Here is an 18,411-nt window from a genome sequence, read left to right as displayed (position 1 = left end):
TGCGTTTCTGCTGTCAGGGCAAAGACCGCAGCAGTAGCTAGCATGGCTTCATGCTTCAACTCGTGAGAACATAAGAGTACTAGTAATAACGGCTGTGGCCTTTGGTGCTAAAGCTCCTTGCCTGCTCCTGTTTGGCTGCCTGCCCTAGAATGCTGTTGCTCAAACCCGTCTGTATGGCTCCTCTCGCCGTGTAGTTTCCACCGTGTGGTTTTCCAGTTGTGTTGGAATATTTTGAAGCCAGTCAAACCTGCCTGAAAGACTCCAGGTGTGACTGGGAGAAGGGCCATCGGGGAGAGAAAGGGGGGGAACGCAGAGAAAGAGAGAGCGAGGCAGGCGAAAGGTTGCACACTGGCTCAGATTTCTCTGTGGGGTTTCTCCGTAGGGTAGTTACACAGGCTGCAGAGTGCTCGCTCACAGGATGCCTTTGAGGAACGGTTTTGCATGATTGTTTGACTTTGTTTTTGTGAGAAAGTGTATGAAAGTCAGACTGAAATCTCTCTCATCACGTGTGCGTGCGGCGTGTGTTTGCGCGTGTGTGTGTGCGTGTGTTTTTTGTTTTTGTCCCGTCTATTCCCCGTCGCAGGACCGCTACAGCTCCTCTCAGTGTTTGTCCCAGCCCCCCACCCCCTGTCCCCTGTCCCCCAGCCCTGCTAGTCTGTCCTCTTGTCACGGGGCGCAGGACAGCAGAGATATCATTAGCAGCCACCCTGCTGTCGCTGGGGCCTGGCCAAAGACCCCCACCAGCCCTGTAAGTGCCTCAAGCACTTTTACTCAGCTTGTTGTTTACATTTTTTACATTTTCTTGTGTGTCTTTGTTTTTTGACGCCTGAAATGTGATTGTGTTGTCGTAATTTGTGACCGAGACTTTCTTATTAAGACATTTATGCTATTGGAGCCGGACAAAGGATTCCCTTCTAAAGCTCTCTTTCCTCCTACCTCTTTCCCATACGATGCTGGTTACCTGGCAGTCCTGCTGCCCTACAATATCTCAAATTCTTCTCGTCACATGAAACGCTCTAGTTTGTATTGCGTATTATTGTTTGGATGATTGATTGTGTTAATGAGAATGTTTTCCAATCCCGTGAGTGGACCTGTGTCACATGTGACACATGCTCCGTTTCTGTTGACGGCCGTGGGACCTACCTGGCTGTATAGCTGCCAGCCAACTGGGTTTGAATGGAATATAATACAACAACAAAGTCTAATAATGTAAACCTGGATGTTGATCACATCAGTCTGTATGAAAGCGTCCATAACCAATGACAACAGTGGTAGCCCTGACTGACCTCCGTCCCTCTACTATATGCCCCACCCCTTTAGAAGCCCAGCCCGGCCACCATGACCAATGAGAAGATCCGCATCCTGTATGAGATGGGCGGGGAGCCCGAGAGGAGGATGTGGGTGGACCGCTACCTGGCCTTCATGGAGGAGAGGGGCACGCCCGTACCCATGCTGCCTGCCGTGGGCAAGAAGCCCCTGGACCTATGCCGCCTCTATCTGTCTGTCCGAGAGATAGGAGGCCTGGCTATGGTGAGTCTAAGTGGCTTCCCCTAGGTACAGATCTAGGATCAGCTTCCCCTCCCCCCAATCTGAACCGTTAGTGGGGAAAATGCTGGTTGATCACAGAAGGAACGATAGGCTGGAGACTTTAAACACTAGGCAGTCGGTGTGCATCTACACCTCCTCAAATTCGTATTTTCATCGGACAATCGCTATTTACGGCCGATGTCGCCCATCCATCCTAGTGCTACCAGGTCATATACGCTTTCATACCCAACTCTGGTTGCTCAGTCTCCTGTTGGCCATGCCCCCCTCCCACCCCCCTCCCTCTACAGGTGAACAAGAGTAAGAAGTGGAGGGAGCTGTCTACCCACCTCAACGTGGGCACGTCCAGCAGCTCCGCCAGCTCTCTGAAGAAGCAGTACATCCATTACCTGTTTGCCTTCGAGTGTAAAGTGGAGCGGGGAGAGGAGCCGCCGCTGGAGATACCGGGAGAAACCAAGAAACAGGCCCAGGCGCACCAGGCTAGGATCCAGCCGCCCTCACCAGGTGAGTAGAGCGATGGAGATATGTATATCGCGTGTTGTAATTCTGTTTAAATCCGTAAAGCAGTGGGCGTTGTCCAGGAGGTAGGCTCATGCCCAATGGGTCGTGCTGGCTCGGACAAGGCTTACTTGACTAGGAACTGTAGCCACGTCACTGAGCTGTGACCTGTTGCTTGTGACACAGACGGGTTGGCTGACAACGTCACGAAAATGATGGGCGCGCATCGATGTGGCCGGAAGTCCGTGCTGGTGTTATGCTTCTGAACGGCCAGATGGCTAGCAGCAGTGACCAGAAGCTGCCGTGTGGCGAATCGTAGGTGGCTCGTTTCAGCCAGTCGTATCTTGTTCTTGACACCGTGTCTTGTTTTGAGGTGTTTTGACTGATGCTAATATGGCTAAAACTGTAACGACGTATTTGAGAGACAACAAGTGCTCATGGTGAAAATGTATTTAATATTTTCAATTAACATTTGGAGACGAACTATAGTTTAAAACAGCCAACCCCATCTGTTTCGCCCCATAGTTGCGCACGTGTCCGTGTTTTGTTTCTAAACAACCAACCCGTCCAGGCAGTACAATACAGACCTGTAATAAGGCATTCATCTGCTATGCTATGTCCCACATGCAATGAGTTACCGCCCTTCACTCATTCCTCTGGAGATATAGGAACATTACAACAAGTCATTGTGTGTAACACCTGCTGTGCGTCCAAGCTGTGAAGGCTGTGTGTGTAGACGAGAGGGATAAGCTACTTGCGGCTGTGGTTGACAAATATGTACACCTGTCCATAGTCATCATACAAAGGCATGAACAGGAGAATATCCATACATCCACAGGCAGCCCCATACGGTGTGTCTAAACGAAGCACATCCTCTGCTCAGTCATCCGGCCCTCCATTTAATCCATCTCCATTCTCCCTGGGCTGGCTACTCCCTCCCTGCGTCCTCCCAGCACGTGGGTCTATTTCTGTCTGACAGGTGATTGTGTCAAACTGCGAGAGAGAGGGAGGGTGGGTGAGTGGGAGGAGAGCTGTCATACAGCCAGCTGTAGGATTCCCCCCCCCCCCTCAGGCGAGATGGTTGATGTCAGAGGGAGAGCGGGGAAAAAAAAGGGGGGGGGGGGGGAGAGGAAACACAGCTAAGACCGTGTGAGGAAGTGGGGGGGTAGAGCTGTCAAGCAGTGGGGGAATATCCCTTCCCCCTAGAGAAGATGAATAGGGGAGGGAGGAGTGTGGTGTGGCTGTCTGGGATATAAACAACAGTGACCTCCGTCTGACCTAGTTTCCCACAGACAGATGGACCAGTGAGGCAGCATTTTTTTTCTCTTTGTCTCTCTCTCCCTTGTTCTCGCTCTCTCCCCGCCTGATTATGGTGGGGTCATGTGGGTTCACACGCTCAGAGAGAGATGGCGTGTGGCTGAACCACTTCATTGTTTACTTTTGAAACACCTCTCATTTACAAACACATTTAAGGCCTGGCCAGCCAATTCTCTCTGCCTCTCTCTCTCTGCCTCATATTATTACAGACAGGTTTTTTTTTTTAATTTCCTGAATTGTAAAAAAAAAAAAAAAAACTGTCAGGTTTCTTTTATTCTGGTCTTGTATCGTTAATGAGAAGAACAGTCATTTTGATATAAGGAGATGCCAGAATGTAAAATTCTGAATTAATTGGATGCATCCCAAATGGCACCCTATTCCCTATATAGTGCACTACTTTTTGGGAAGCCAACGTTATTGCTAGACTAAGCAGTCGTCATACACAGCAGAGCCGGCTTGACGATCCATCTAGCCTGAATCAGAGCCTGAATCAGAGAGGTAACATTGTGCTGTATTGTACATGTATCATATATTTTTTTATTTAAGTACTCATATTTATCTCGTTAAATGTTGTTCTTCTCTGACATTGAGTTCGAAGCATCTTTCTTTCCCAAATGCCATATACACCCACAGATATAGATACATATCTCTACCTCTAGACGTGCGTTTTGTCCAGGGGGTGTCCTTGTACAAGCTGCCTCATGCTACAGAAACAGGAGATGGGCTCCTTCCCTCTGGGTCGTTCTGGTTTTGACGAGGCTTACTCATACTGTACACACAGGGGGTATAGAAAGTCACCACCCCCTTTCAAAATGTTCACCTTTTGTTGAAAACACATCAAATCCGACCTTTTCATTTTATTTACACACAGTAACCCACAATATTCATGAGACCTTTTTTTTTTATTCTCAGATTTTTATTTATTTATATAAAAACAGTAAAATAGCCTATTTGGATAAGTGAACACCCCCCCTGAGTTAATACTTGGAACCACCTTTTGCTTCAATTACAGCCATGAGTCTCTTTAAATACGTCTCTACTAACTTTGCACACCTAGACTGTGCTTTATTTGCCCATTCTTCTTTGCAAAATTGTTCAAGCTCAGTCAAATTGCATGGTGACAGCTCGTGGACTGCACTCTTCAAGTCATTCCACAGATTCTCGATGGGATTTACGTCAGGGCTCTGACTACGCCACTCAAGGACATTCACCTTCTTGTCCTTCAGCCACCGTACGATTGCTTTGGCGGTGTACTTTGGGTCATTGTCATGTGGAAACGTGAACCATCTTCCTATTTTCAACTTCCTGGCAGTGGGCTGCAGGTTCTCCTCAATCTGTCGGTATTTTGCACTGTTCATTTACCCTTCTATCCTGACAGGCGCTCCAGTCCCTGCCGAAGAGAAACACCCCCACAACAGCCGTGCTGCCACTGCTGTGCTTTACCACTAGGCGTGGTGTTCTTTACTGTAGGCGTGGTGTTCTTTACTGTAGGCGTGGTGTTCTTTACTGTCGGCGTGGTGTTCTTTACTGTCGGCGTGGTGTTCTTTACTGTCGGCGTGGTGTTCTTTACTGTCGGCGTGGTGTTCTTTACTGTCGGCGTGGTGTTCTTTACTGTCGGCGTGGTGTTCTTTACTGTAGGCGTGGTGTTCTTTACTGTAGGCGTGGTGTTCTTTACTGTAGACGTGGTGTTCTTTACTGTAGGCGTGGTGTTCTTTACTGTAGGCGTGGTGTTCTTTACTGTAGGCGTGGTGTTCTTTACTGTAGGCGTGGTGTTCTTTACTGTAGGCGTGGTGTTCTTTACTGTAGGCGTGGTGTTCTTTACTGTAGGCGTGGTGTTCTTTACTGTAGGCGTGGTGTTCTTTACTGTAGGCGTGGTGTTCTTTACTGTAGGCGTGGTGTTCTTTACTGTAGGCGTGGTGTTCTTTACTGTAGGCGTGGTGTTCTTTACTGTAGGCGTGGTGTTCTTTACTGTAGGCGTGGTGTTCTTTACTGCAGGCGTGGTGTTCTTTACTGCAGGCGTGGTGTTCTTTACTGCAGGCGTGGTGTTCTTTACTGCAGGCGTGGTGTTCTTTACTGCAGGCGTGGTGTTCTTTACTGCAGGCGTGGTGTTCTTTACTGCAGGCGTGGTGTTCTTTACTGCAGGCGTGGTGTTCTTTACTGCAGGCGTGGTGTTCTTTACTGCAGGCGTGGTGTTCTTTACTGCAGGCGTGGTGTTCTTTACTGCAGGCGTGGTGTTCTTTACTGCAGGCGTGGTGTTCTTTACTGCAGGCGTGGTGTTCTTTACTGCAGGCGTGGTGTTCTTTACTGCAGGCGTGGTGTTCTTTACTGCAGGCGTGGTGTTCTTTACTGCAGGCGTGGTGTTCTTTACTGCAGGCGTGGTGTTCTTTACTGCAGGCGTGGTGTTCTTTACTGCAGGCGTGGTGTTCTTTACTGCAGGCGTGGTGTTCTTTACTGCAGGCGTGGTGTTCTTTACTGCAGGCGTGGTGTTCTTTACTGCAGGCGTGGTGTTCTTTACTGCAGGCGTGGTGTTCTTTACTGCAGGCGTGGTGTTCTTTACTGCCGGCGTGGTGTTCTTTACTGCCGGCGTGGTGTTCTTTACTGCCGGCGTGGTGTTCTTTACTGCCGGCGTGGTGTTCTTTACTGCCGGCGTGGTGTTCTTTACTGCCGGCGTGGTGTTCTTTACTGTAGGCGTGGTGTTCTTTACTGTAGGCACGGTGTTCTTTACTGTAGGCACGGTGTTCTTTACTGTAGGCACGGTGTTCTTTACTGTAGGCACGGTGTTCTTTACTGTAGGCACGGTGTTCTTTACTGTAGGCGCGGTGTTCTTTACTGTAGGCACGGTGTTCTTTACTGTAGGCACGGTGTTCTTTACTGTAGGCACGGTGTTCTTTACTGTAGGCATGGTGTTCTTTACTGTAGGCATGGTGTTATTTGGGTGGAAAGATGTATTGGGTATTCGCCAAACATATCGTTTTGCGTTCAGGCCAAGAAGTTCAATTTTGGTCTCATCTGGCCACAGAACCTTTTGCCACTTGGCCTCAGAATCTACAATGTGCTTTTTGGCAAAGCTTCAAACAAGACTTGATGTGGCTTTTTTGGGGGAGTGTTTTTTTTTCTTGCCACCGTCCAATAGAGGCCAGATTTGTGGAGCGCTTGTGATATCGTGGTCACATGCACACACTGACCAGTCTTTGCCATTAAGGCCTGAAGCTCCTTCAAAGTCGCAATTGGTTTCTTAGCCTCTCTGATCAGTCTCCTCCTTGCCCGGTCATCCAGTTTGGAGGGAGGGCCTTATCTATGCAGGTTCTGGGTGGTGCCATACGCCTTCCACTTCTTAATAATGGTCTTACCTGTGCTCAGAGGGATAGACAAAATCATTTAATATCCATCCCCTGACTTGTGCCTTTCCGCTGCTTTATCTCGTAGATCATTTGAAAGTACCTTTCCGCCCATAGTGGATTCTTTGCTTTGAATTGCACTACCGAGCAGTGGAGTCCTCTATGAACAACTGCTTTTATTCTGAACTAATCAGTCATTACAATTGATCACAGATGGAAGCCAATTAGCTTGATTTGTGATCTGGAAGGTGGTTAGTTAAACCTCAGCAAGTTTGCAATTGCAATTCTGAGGGGGGGGGGGGGGTTGTTCACTTATCCAAATAAGATATTTTACGGTTTTACTTTCAAATACATTTTTAGAGTTTTTATATATATATTTTTCCACTTGGATATTGTGGGTTACTGTGTGTAAATAAAGGGGGAAAAGTCACATTTGATGTGTTTTCATTTCAGGCTGTAAGGCAACAAAAGGTGAACATTTTGAAAGGGGGTGGTGACTTTCTATACCCAATGTACAGCAGGTAGCCTAATGGTTAGAGCGTTGGGCCAGTAACCGAAAGGTTGTTAGATCGAATCCCCCGAGCTGACAAGGTAAATAAATCTGTCGTTCTGCCCCTAAACAAGGCAGTTAACCCACTGTTCCTAGGCCGTCATTGTAAATAAGGATTTGTTCTTTAACTGACTTGCCTGGTTAAATAAAAATAAAATATGCTGTTTGGCTGTGTCTTTTCCCTCTTGTCTCTTGAGCTAACTCAGGCTCCCTGTCGGGCCCCCATGTTTGTTGTATAATTTTGTCAATATTTCTTAAATACAAAAAGTGTTCAGTATCTTACTCCATTAGCCGGCTGTTACATTTACCACAACTGTATTTTTTGGACCTTTTTTAACAATTTTGACTAACATTGCTAATTTCCCCCCCAGCCAACTCCGGCTCCCTGCAGGGCCCCAATACCCCCCAGTCTACAGGCAGCAGCTCCATGAGTGAGATGCCAGAGGGTATGAAGCGCCCCACCCCAGCCACCACACCCCACGGACACATGACCCCACAGCCAGGAAACAGGTAGAGGCCAGGGCCCGGGGGCCACTTAGTGTTGTAGGGATGTCTGTGTTTCTGTGTGTGTGTGACTTAGTCTTACTGTGTACACACATGGATACCCTTTGTATCATCCTTTCTTGTCCTCCTCACCCCTCCTGTATGTGTCTGCCTCAGGAACAGTGGTGGTATCCGTGTCCAGGATCCCTTCTCAGAGATCAGTGACCCTGCCTTCCACAAGCGAGGGCCCATGCCCTCTGGCGCCCCCTACCAGCAGAGTGGCAGTAGTTCAGACCCCTCCATGAGGATGCAGTACGACGCCAACAAGGACCTCTATGGAGGGCCCCAGAAAGGTGAGTGGCCCAGGCGATCTTAAAACACGTAGCATAACACAGTGCACTCATACACTGGTGTTATCCCCATTGCTTGTGTGCACTGCATATTAGATGAAAATCTACATCTTAGTTAAAATTCACGTATTGTCTGAATAGGATATGGTCTGGTACTTTTTAAATTCTCCATGTAGGTTTAAATGTCTTTTTCGTCCTTGTTTTTGGTAAGGCCATCAGATCCGATGTAAAAACACTCTGTAGGGATGATTGTTTCCTTAGACTAAGTTGCCACCCAGTGGTCAACTGATGTACTACACACCCTTGCCTCGGATAACGCCTGACATGAATGCCGATGACATCTGAATCGCCTGTATTTGCCAAGTGCATTTACACGTACCAAGCAATTTGACCTGGTGACAGGGTGCTGACTTACTGTTGACACGTACTCTACATCCAGTATATACAATACCATGTCTATTCTCCCTCCACAGGGCCAGGGGGCAGTGAGTCCTATGGACCAGGTCAGATGCCCAGCGGTGCCGTGCAGGATATGTACCCCCGTGGTGCTCCCTCAGGAGCCATGCCAGGGATGGGCCCCGGCCCGCGGCCACAGTACCCCTACGGGCCTGGCTACGACAGAAGGTGGGTATTCTACTAACCATAGTAGATGCATCGCTGGGTGTTATACCTGTAGGAAAAGGGGTGTTTCGTGCTCAAACAACTGAAGTCGAGGTGCCACCTTCAGATCAAAAGTTGAGGCATGGCACTCTATTATAGAAATATATTATTCATTGTAAATCACGAGTCATAAACATTGCACGACGTTTCAGTCAGAGACATTGATCAGACAGTTATATAAATGCCAAAAATAATTGTTTCCTCCTACCTTCCAGACCAGACCATGTGATGGGTCCAGAGGGGGGTATGGCTCCCCCTGGGGGTCAGAACAATATGGGACCTTCCAGCGGTGACCCCAGCATGTACTCTGCCAACAGATACCCTCAGCAGAGGTAAGACGTTCAGCAAGGCTAATGGTGATCATCAGTTTAGCATTGCGCCGAAACACGCCCTTGTCCCCATCTCTCTGTGTTCTAACTGGTGTCATCCTCTTCCACCACAGACCACATGGACATGAGAGTTACGGGCAGCAGCAATACCCTCACGGCCCCATGCCCTACGGCGCTCACCAGCCTGGAATGTATCCACAGCAACAGGTCAGTCCCAGCCTCCCGTTCCTAGAGGGCATTGTGCTTAAGCTACTGAATCTATGGGAAGTGACCTGGGAAAATAGACTAACTTAGCCATTTCAATGCAAAGTGAAGTTTAAACTCAACTCGATTAGCGGTCTACTAAGAAATGGTCAGCACATCATGCAGGGGTGAAAGTAAGGTCCGTACCGGTAAAACTTGAGCCCTATCAGAATAATTACAACTAAATGTCAAGAAAACTGTCTAGTACAGCATGATTTAAAAACAAACAAAAGACGGGGCCCTGATGCGTGCGGAGATACAATATATTGATTAGTCTCTGACATTCTGAAGCTGAGCTGTGGCCTTCAATATTGTTTAAGACCAAAAAAAATGTAGCTTTTCACTTTCTGAAAAGAGATGTTTAAACCCAGGCAGGTTTCAGGAAAGAACTTCAGGTGTTGGGTTAAGCAACGGATTAATAGCCAGCAAGCTTACATTTTTTAAATTAATAGAGACATTGCCGATTTTATCAGTGTAATCAGATTGAATATATTAAGATCTGTTATTGACATTGAACTGATTTCTATAACCTACTAACCAGATGTGTTTGCCTATGAATAGGGAATTGAGTTTCTATTCTGTTCTGTTCTGCCATCTATTAGCTGAGAAAAAAATTGCCACAATGCCAAACCTATTTCCGACCCCTGCTGCACACCATTCTAGTTTAACGGGGATAGGAGTTTTTTTGTCTCGCCTAGGGCGGCAGAACATCCAGGGCCAGGCCTGTTAAATATGCCCATAAATGTTTTTGGTGAACGCACGTGCACACACAGATGTCCCATACCAGGAAGAAATGAAATCTTTCGCCCCTCACATGTCTTGTTGCTAGTGATCTTAGGCTTGTGTGCGCGGCTGCTCGGGCCATCAAAATCCATTTCATGAAGCTCCCGGGTGAAAAGTTAATGTGTTGACGTTGCTTCCAGAGGCAGTTTGGAACTCTGTAGTGAGTGTTGCAACCGAGGACAGATGTGCTTCAGCACTCTCCGGAGCCATTCTGTGAGCGTGTGTGGCCCACAACTTCCCGACTGAGCCGTGGTTGCTCTAGATGTTTCCACTTCACAATAGCAGCCCTAGCAGGGCAGAAATTTGACGAACTGACTTGTTGGAAAGCTGGCATCCTATGACAGTGCCACGTTGAAAGTCACTGAGCTCTTTAGTAAGTCCATTCTACTGCCAATGTTTGTCTATGGAGATTGCATGGCTGTGTACTCGATTTTGTACACCTGTCAGCAATGGCTGTGGCTGAAATAGCCAAATCCACTAATTTGAAGGGGTGTATCCGTGTGTGTACATATATACAGTGTATTCGGGAAGTATTCAGACCCCTTCCCCTTTTCCACATTTTGTTACGTTACAGCCTCTGTTTGTTTACATACGATATCCCCTCCTATTAGTGAAAAGTATAAGTGTTCTATAGCTATAAAGCGTAGGGGGTAGGTGAGCCATGGTTTTATTACAAATGGCAGCCTTATGTTCTACGATGCATAGTTGCTATGCTTGTTTAGTTTGACCAATATAAGCAGCCCCGCTGACGCATTTGAGCATGTATATGATATTTGTGGTGCTACAATTTAAAAAGTTAGTATTGCTCGTACTGTCACATTGTACACAGTGGCCACACTTGTAATTGCCATTGGGCGAGCCCGAGAGCCAAGTGTCATGCTTCTTGGGTAGCTGCATGCTGTGCGTAACGGAATCGGCTAGATTGCGCGCACGGCGGGGGAAAACATGTGAGCGGGCAATGCTGTGACTTCTCCTCGATTTGGATCACTTCTGAGGATGTTGCAGTGTTTCAATACAATGGATTTGACTTGACCGGGCGTCCTGGTTTCTGTTAGTGCCAGTGAGTAGGCGTTGACGTTCAGTCTCTCTAGCACGGGTATAGGCCTGTTCAATGACACTCTTAACATACCTGCGTGTCAGGAACCTGGTGCGCATAATCATTAGCTTTGCCGGTATGTTCCGCGTAGACCGGGTGGTTACTGTCTGGGGGTAAAAGTGTATTCCTACTCTGTGACTTGTGGAAGATGGTATATTCCAATCTGTTGTCTTTATTTTTGTGAATTGTAAGATCCAAGAAGTCTATTTTCTCCCGATTTTCTCTCTGCTGTGAATTTATATATACACTGCTGTTCAAAAGTTTGGGGTCACTTAGAAATGTCCTTGATTTTGAAAATAAAGCAATTTTTTTGTTCATTAAAATAACATCAAATTGATCAGAAATACAGTGTAGACATTGTTAATGTTGTAAATTACTATTGTAGCTGGAAACGACAGATTTTTTTAAATGGAATATGTACATAGGCGTACAGAGGCCAATTATCAGCAACCATCACTCCTGTGTTCCAATGGCACGTTGTGTTAGCTAATCCAAGTTTATAATTTTAAAAGTCGAATTGATCATTAGAAAACCTTTTATAATTATGTTAGCACAGCGGAAAACTTTTTTACTGATTAATGAAGCAATAAAACTGTCCTTCTTTAGACTAGTTGAGTATCTGGAGCATCAGCATTTATTGGGTTCGATTACAGGCTCAAAATGGCCAGAAACAAAGAACTTTCTTCTGAAACTCGTCAGACTATTCTTGTTTTTAGAAAGGAAGGCTATTCCATGTGAGAAATTGCCAAGAAACGGAAGATCTCGTACAACACTGTGTACTACTCCCTTCACAGAATAGCGCAAACTGTCTCTAACCAGAATAGAAAGAGCAGTGGGAGGCCCCGGTGCACAACTGAGCAAGAAGACAAGTACATTAGAGTATCTAGTTTGAGAAACAAACTCCTCACAAGTCCTCAACTGGCAGCTTCATTAAATAGTACCCGCAAAACACCAGTCTCAACGTCAACAGCGAAGAGGCGACTCCGAAATGCTGGCCAGTTTCCATGCTACAATATTCATTTACAACATTAACAATGTCTACACTGTATTTCTGATCAATTTGATGTTATTTTAATGGATAGCATATATATATATATATATATATATATATTTTTTTTTTAAACAAGGGAATTTCTAAGTGACCCCAAATTTTTGAACGGTAATGTGTGTGTGTGTGTGTGTGTGTGTGTGTGAGGTACGCCTGCAAATTAAAAATCATTTTTGCAATACAATGATTACAGTATCTAACGTGTAATGTTCTATGTTCCCACTCAGGGCTATAAGAGGCCAGTAGGACCAGAGGTTATGTACGGTCCCCCTGCTAAGCGCCATGAGGGTGAGGCCTACGGCATGCAGCAGTATGGAGGGCAGCAGCCAGGCATGTACAGCCAGTACGGAGGGAATTACATGGGGCCAGAGCGCAGGCCCATGCAGGGCCAGTACCCTTACCCCTACAGCCGAGACCGCATGGGGGCCACCCAGGGGCCACAGCAACACGCCATGATGAGTGGAGGTCCCCCTGCTTCTTCCGGAGCCTCTGCAGAGGGCCCACAGGTCAACATGTGGCACCCCAGGACAGACATGGGCTACCCCGGGTCTTACCGTGGCCAACTGGGCCAGGGGCCCCCTTACCCTGGTTTGGGCCGGGGCCCGGGGGATGACCCAGAGGGAAGGAGCTCCCCAGATGGGCAGTGGCCCCCCGGACCTCCAGGCCAGCACCAGCCCCCGTATCCACCCCACTCCTCCTCTGCCTCCTCCATGCCCCCAATGGCATCCAGACAGCCCCCCTCCTCCTACCAATCCAACCCCGCCATGGCCAACCACATCTCTAGAGCCCCCAGCCCCTCGCCCTTCCCCCGGCCCATGGGGGGATCTGGACCCCTGTCCCCCAACAATGGGGGCCCCTACATGGCATCTCTGAAGAAGGCAGGGATGCCCGGATCCATGCCAGGCTCACTCGGCGGCGGAGGGATGTCAGGGCAGGGCATTCTACCTCTCCACAGAGATATCAGCTTCCCCGTGGGGTCAGTGGAGGCCACCCTGCCCAAACTCAAGGCCCGACGCAGACTTACCTCCAAGGAGACCGGTAGGAGAATGAATTTAGAGAATGAAGCATACTAACTAAATGTATAATGGCTGCTTCCCAAATAGCACCTTATTCCCGTTATGATGCTTTACTTTTCACCACAGCCTTATGGGCCCTGGTCAAAAGTATTGCACTATATAGGGCAAAGCTGGGCGATATGGACAAAAATCCATATCGTGATAAATTGCCTAAATTGATGTAATAAAGATTAATAGAACTATATGTTTATAACAATATGCACCACGTTTATTTTCATCCTTTAAACTACCACGACTAGTTTGACTGTTGTAAGCCGTCAATTGTCTCATTAACTGTCACCCATATTAGTAAATTTTATTAATTTATACTTGACATTTCTCTAGTATAGGCTACTTATCATAATGAACGATATCAGCAAAATGCCTGTGATAAGTGATCGGTGTCGATTTCTTTTTCTTTTATAGTCCCAGCTCTAATATCAGTCGCTCCCCTCCGACCTCTGTACTTTGACCTCTTACCCACAGGAACTCCGGAGGCGTGGCGCGTGATGATGTCCCTTAAGTCAGGTCTGCTGGCGGAGAGCACGTGGGCCCTGGACACCATCAACATCCTGCTGTATGACGACAACACCGTGTCCTCCTTCACCCTCGCACAGGTGAGACGGTGCTACACAAACCATAGCCATACAATGTCCAAGGATATCCATTATCCATGAGACTGGTTTAAACCAATGATATTCCCTCCGATATCTATACTAATACCATGTCGAATACAGGCCCACAACATGGCCTCATTCTAAGTGGTGTGGATATTAGACAACCTGCACCCCCTTCACATTGACTCGGTACCGGGTACCCCCTGTATAAAGCCTCTTTATTGCTATTTTGTGTTACTTTTTATTTTATTTTTTACTTCAGTTTATTTAGCAAATATTTTCTTAACTCCATTTCTTGAGCTGCACTGTTGGTTAAGGGCTTGGAAGTAAGCATTTCACGGTAAGGTCTACATCTGTTGTATTCGGCGTATGTGACAAATATAATTTGATTTGACCATGACTGGATGAAGGACAAATGACCAAGCTATTGTCTCTGGTCTTTCACACAATCATTTCAGAATGCACCCAACTGATATGTTGTTCCCTGTGTTATCCCAGTTGCCTGGCTTCCTGGAGCTGATAGTGGAGTACTTCCGCCGGTGCCTGATCTCCATCTTTGGGATCCTGGATGAGTATGAGGTGGGCACAGAGGGACAGAGGACGCTGCTAGGACCAATCGCAGACCAGGAGGAAGAGCCTGCCGTTCCAGAGCTCGGCAGCCAATTATGCGAAGAGCAGAGGGATAGCAGGCCAGAAGAGGCGGGGATAGAGAAGCCCACAGCCAACGGCAGCACAGAGGCGGTGGTCTCAGAGGAAAAGACGGAGGAGCCTGTCGAGGTGACTGTGAAAGAGGAGAAGGTAGAAGTGGAAGAATCTGAGTTGGGGGCAACCACGGAGCAGTCTGAGCCTCCCCAGCCCGAGGGGCCCCCAGAGCCGAGGCCCAAACAGGCCAGTAAGTACGACAAGCTGCCTGTGAAGGTGGAGGAGAAGAGTGCGGAGGAGGACCAGGTGGAGGAGCGCCAGGGACTCAGCCTGCCCAGGGGCTTCAACTCCGGCCTGCTGCACTGGAAGGCTGGAGGGGGGGACTCCACGGCCCACATCCAGACACACTTCGAGAAACGCAGCAAAGAGACGGACAGCAAGCATACAGAGAGGGTAGGAGAGCAGGAGGAGGAGAGGAAGGTGGAAGAAGGGGCCGTTGTAGAGAAGACCATGACTGATACAGCCACCGTGGACGATATGCTGAGTGCCCGACCAGGCTCTCGGTCTCTGTCAGAGAGGAACGATCTTACTGGGACGTTCTCCTTTGTAGGAGGGGCGCAGACCCAAAGCCCTATCTTGACCCTGCTGGAGGACGAGCCTCGCTGCTGGGACGAGGCGCCCCTCTCCACGGCCGAACCCTGGCAGGACGCCCTGGCCCGCCGCTGTGTCTGCGTCTCCAACATCGTCCGCGGCCTCTCCTTCATCCCAGGGAACGACAACGACATGTCCCGCCACCCGGGCCTGGTGCTGATCCTGGGGCGGCTGGTCCTTCTGCATCACCTGCACCCCCAGAGGAGGAGGACGCAACCCAGCTACCAGAGAGAGGAGGAGCAGGGCCGGGCCTGCAGCAAGGACGAGTGGTGGTGGGACTGTTTGTCAGCCCTCAGGGAGAACACTCTGGTCACCCTGGCTAACATCTCAGGTCAACTAGACCTGTCCCTCTACCCAGAGAGCATCTGTCTGCCCATCCTGGACGGGCTGCTCCACTGGATGGTGTGTCCCTCTGCCGAGGCCCAGGACCCCTTCACCACGGCGGGCTGCTCCTCCTCCCTCACCCCCCAGAGATTGGTGCTGGAGTGCCTGTGCAAGCTGAGCATCCAGGACAACAACGTGGACCTCCTGCTGGCCACGCCACCGTTCAGTCGTCAGGAGAAGCTCTACGCCACCCTGGTGCGCCACGTGGGTGAGCGGAAGTCCCAGGTGTGCCGGGAGATGGCGGTGGCTGTGCTCTCTAACCTAGCGCAGGGGGACCCGACGGCGGCGCGTGCCATCGCTCTGCAGAAGGGCAGCGTGGGAACACTCATCGGCTTCCTGGAGGACTGCGTGGCCATGGCCCAGCACCAGCAGGGACCCCACAGCCTGCTACACCCAGCACCAATCCCCCACGCCGAACCACCCAGCGTTAACATGATGTGCAGGGCCGCTAAAGCTCTGCTGGCCATGGCCAAGGTGAAGGAGAACCGGCCAGAGTTTGTTCTCTACGAGAGCAGGCTACTGGATAGCTCTCTGTCCTCTGTGCTGAGCTCGGCCGTGGCGGCCATCATGTGTGAAGTACTGTTTAAGATTGGACGCTCCTCGTGACAGCCACAGGCAAAGACACAGAGGGAGGGGGGGGGGTGCTTGGTCTGACCACCAGGCTACAGTGAACACGAACATGGGTGTGCGTGGTATAATATTTTTATTTAAATAAAACACAATGTTTTTACATACAAATAAATATATAGAATATATATAGCTCCTATGCCCCATTCACAACCTTCATTTGGGATTTTTAAATCATTTTAATACAAATATTTAATACTTTGTATTTTACATTTTTATCTATTATTTTTATTTGTCGGTTCGTTTTTGTTTTAACCAAAGTTGGCACCCGATGATAGAGAACGTACTTTAGTTTTGGGGTCTCTTGCTCTTAAAAAATGTTTGGTAATTATCCGTGGCTGTTTGTCTGTGTGGGATCTTTCCGATGGTTGTTTTCTGCAGGAAGAAGCAGACTTATTTAAATTGTGAATCATGTTGTAGATAGACCTCTTATGTATTAATGTAAAGAAAAAAAACACTGACTTAACTCTGAATATACAGATCATCGTGTATCATGTTCTGGGGGGGGGGGGAGTATATCGTGCAAAAGGTTTAAGATCCACTTTAGCCGCCATCCACATAGCTGATGTTTTGACGGTGGAACTGCGTTAGAGCTGTCAAATCAGCAGCATACCACCCTGCATCCCACTGCTGGCTTGCCTCTGAAGCTAAGCAGGGTTGGTCCTTGGATGGGAGACTAGATGCTGCTGGAGGTCCAGTAGGAGGCACCCTTTCCTCTGGTCTAAAAAACAATTTCCCAATGCTGTGATTGGAAAGGGGGATACCTAGTCAGTTGTACAACTGAATGCATTCAACCCAACCCCTCTGAATCAGAGAGGTGCGGGGGGCTGCCATAATCAACATTGCCCTGTGTAGGTTGTGACGTTAAACGGGTGTCCTAACTCTCTGTGGTCACTAAAGATCCCCTGGCACTTATCGTAAGAGTAGGGGTGTTAACCCAGGTGTCCTGGCTAAATTCCCAATCTGGCCCTCATACCGTCATGGCCACCTAATCCTCAGCTTCCAATTGGCTCATTCATTCCCCAGGTCGTTGCTGTAAATGAGAATTTGTTCCGTCTACTTACCTGGTAAAATGATGGTTAGTTAAAATAAAAATATAGAAGCAGTTCCTGGCATTATACTTAAAGTGAACATTGCCATTGGCTGCATGGAGTCGCATTAAGAAAAATCCCACACAGCCTTGTTTACAAGTTTGAACACTGGAATGTGAGATGTAATCTACACCTCGATTATGGGTGATAGAACTCCTCGTTATTTCGTTTGAATGATTTTTAAGTCGACGGGTGTGGCTTCGTGACAATAACCACAAGAGCGGCTGCTCACCAATTTGACAGCACCGACACAGTTCCATCTCCGACACCGCTAAAACACGAGCTATACGGGTGTCGGCTATCGCTGGTTAACGCTTGATCAGATTGCATTTAGGCCTTAGTAGGCTTGTTTGGGGGAGATTATGAAATGTGAAGTACATTTGACCATAGGCAACTGACCATAAGCATTGCATAATTTTACAATACCAGTATATGAGTCACCCTGTTCAACTGACTTCCTGGTAACCATAGCAACAGACAGGTAAACTCTCAAACCCACAGTACAGTACTTCCCTCAGTCTTATTTTTTCCTTTTATATATATATATAAGCCCATTTGTATATAGAAGTTGTATATTCAGACAGCCCTATTTGGTATCTTCTCCTAGAGAAGTGATGGTAGTTGATCATTATAATGGATGTTATGATTACTTTGTATTTGAATAATGGATATTTAGTGACTCTTCAACTGGAGGTCAGTCATTTTATGTATTTAAAAGAATTGTGTTGACTGACTGACACAGGTCTCTTGACATATAGGGATGATTTCAGTCTGACAGACTAGTTTTGACACACTTATTTAGATTGTACAGTCAGCTAACTAATAGATCACAATGGGCAGAACTGTATTCCGGAATTGAATTGTTTAAAAAAAATCATGTCCGATTGACAGTTAGCTTAACATTCGATGAACATTTGTTTATTCAGTAAAATGTTTATACTATATGTTCCACATGTTAAGAATAAATGTACATGAAATCTGGTTGAGCACTGTGAAGGGTGTTTGACTCTTTTGTCCAGAGATTGTAAACTGGATAATCGTGGCAGAATGAATATGGCCAAACGTTTTAAATTCACTTCCATTGTCCAAGAGTTGCAGAATCTC

General features: G+C 47.7%; 1 protein-coding gene across 7 annotated transcripts in view; it reads left to right on the top strand.

Annotated features, from left to right (window-relative positions):
* The window catches only part of arid1b (AT rich interactive domain 1B (SWI1-like)), a 115,242-nt gene extending 96,939 nt beyond the window's left edge, over positions 1-18,303 (top strand). For 6 of the 7 annotated variants that reach the window (XM_055884492.1, XM_055884488.1, XM_055884487.1 and 3 more), the window contains 10 exons: positions 1,321-1,530; positions 1,836-2,049; positions 7,620-7,758; positions 7,909-8,084; positions 8,555-8,705; positions 8,957-9,073; positions 9,184-9,277; positions 12,468-13,278; positions 13,782-13,912; positions 14,411-18,303. In XM_055884492.1, coding sequence (XP_055740467.1) covers positions 1,321-1,530; positions 1,836-2,049; positions 7,620-7,758; positions 7,909-8,084; positions 8,555-8,705; positions 8,957-9,073; positions 9,184-9,277; positions 12,468-13,278; positions 13,782-13,912; positions 14,411-16,195 — 3,828 coding nt within the window. In that variant the 3' untranslated portion in view covers positions 16,196-18,303. Of the gene's footprint in view, positions 1-583; positions 749-1,320; positions 1,531-1,835; positions 2,050-7,619; positions 7,759-7,908; positions 8,085-8,554; positions 8,706-8,956; positions 9,074-9,183; positions 9,278-12,467; positions 13,279-13,781; positions 13,913-14,410 lie in introns of all 7 variants that reach the window. The other variant, XM_055884493.1, reaches the window with a different exon arrangement.
* The last annotated feature ends 108 nt before the right edge of the window (positions 18,304-18,411 follow it).

This window comes from Salvelinus fontinalis, chromosome 27 (genome assembly GCF_029448725.1).
Source record: "Salvelinus fontinalis isolate EN_2023a chromosome 27, ASM2944872v1, whole genome shotgun sequence".
Taxonomy (NCBI): domain Eukaryota; kingdom Metazoa; phylum Chordata; class Actinopteri; order Salmoniformes; family Salmonidae; genus Salvelinus; species Salvelinus fontinalis.
Note: the sequence above shows the minus strand (reverse complement) of the source record. Positions and strands in the feature narration are given on the sequence as shown.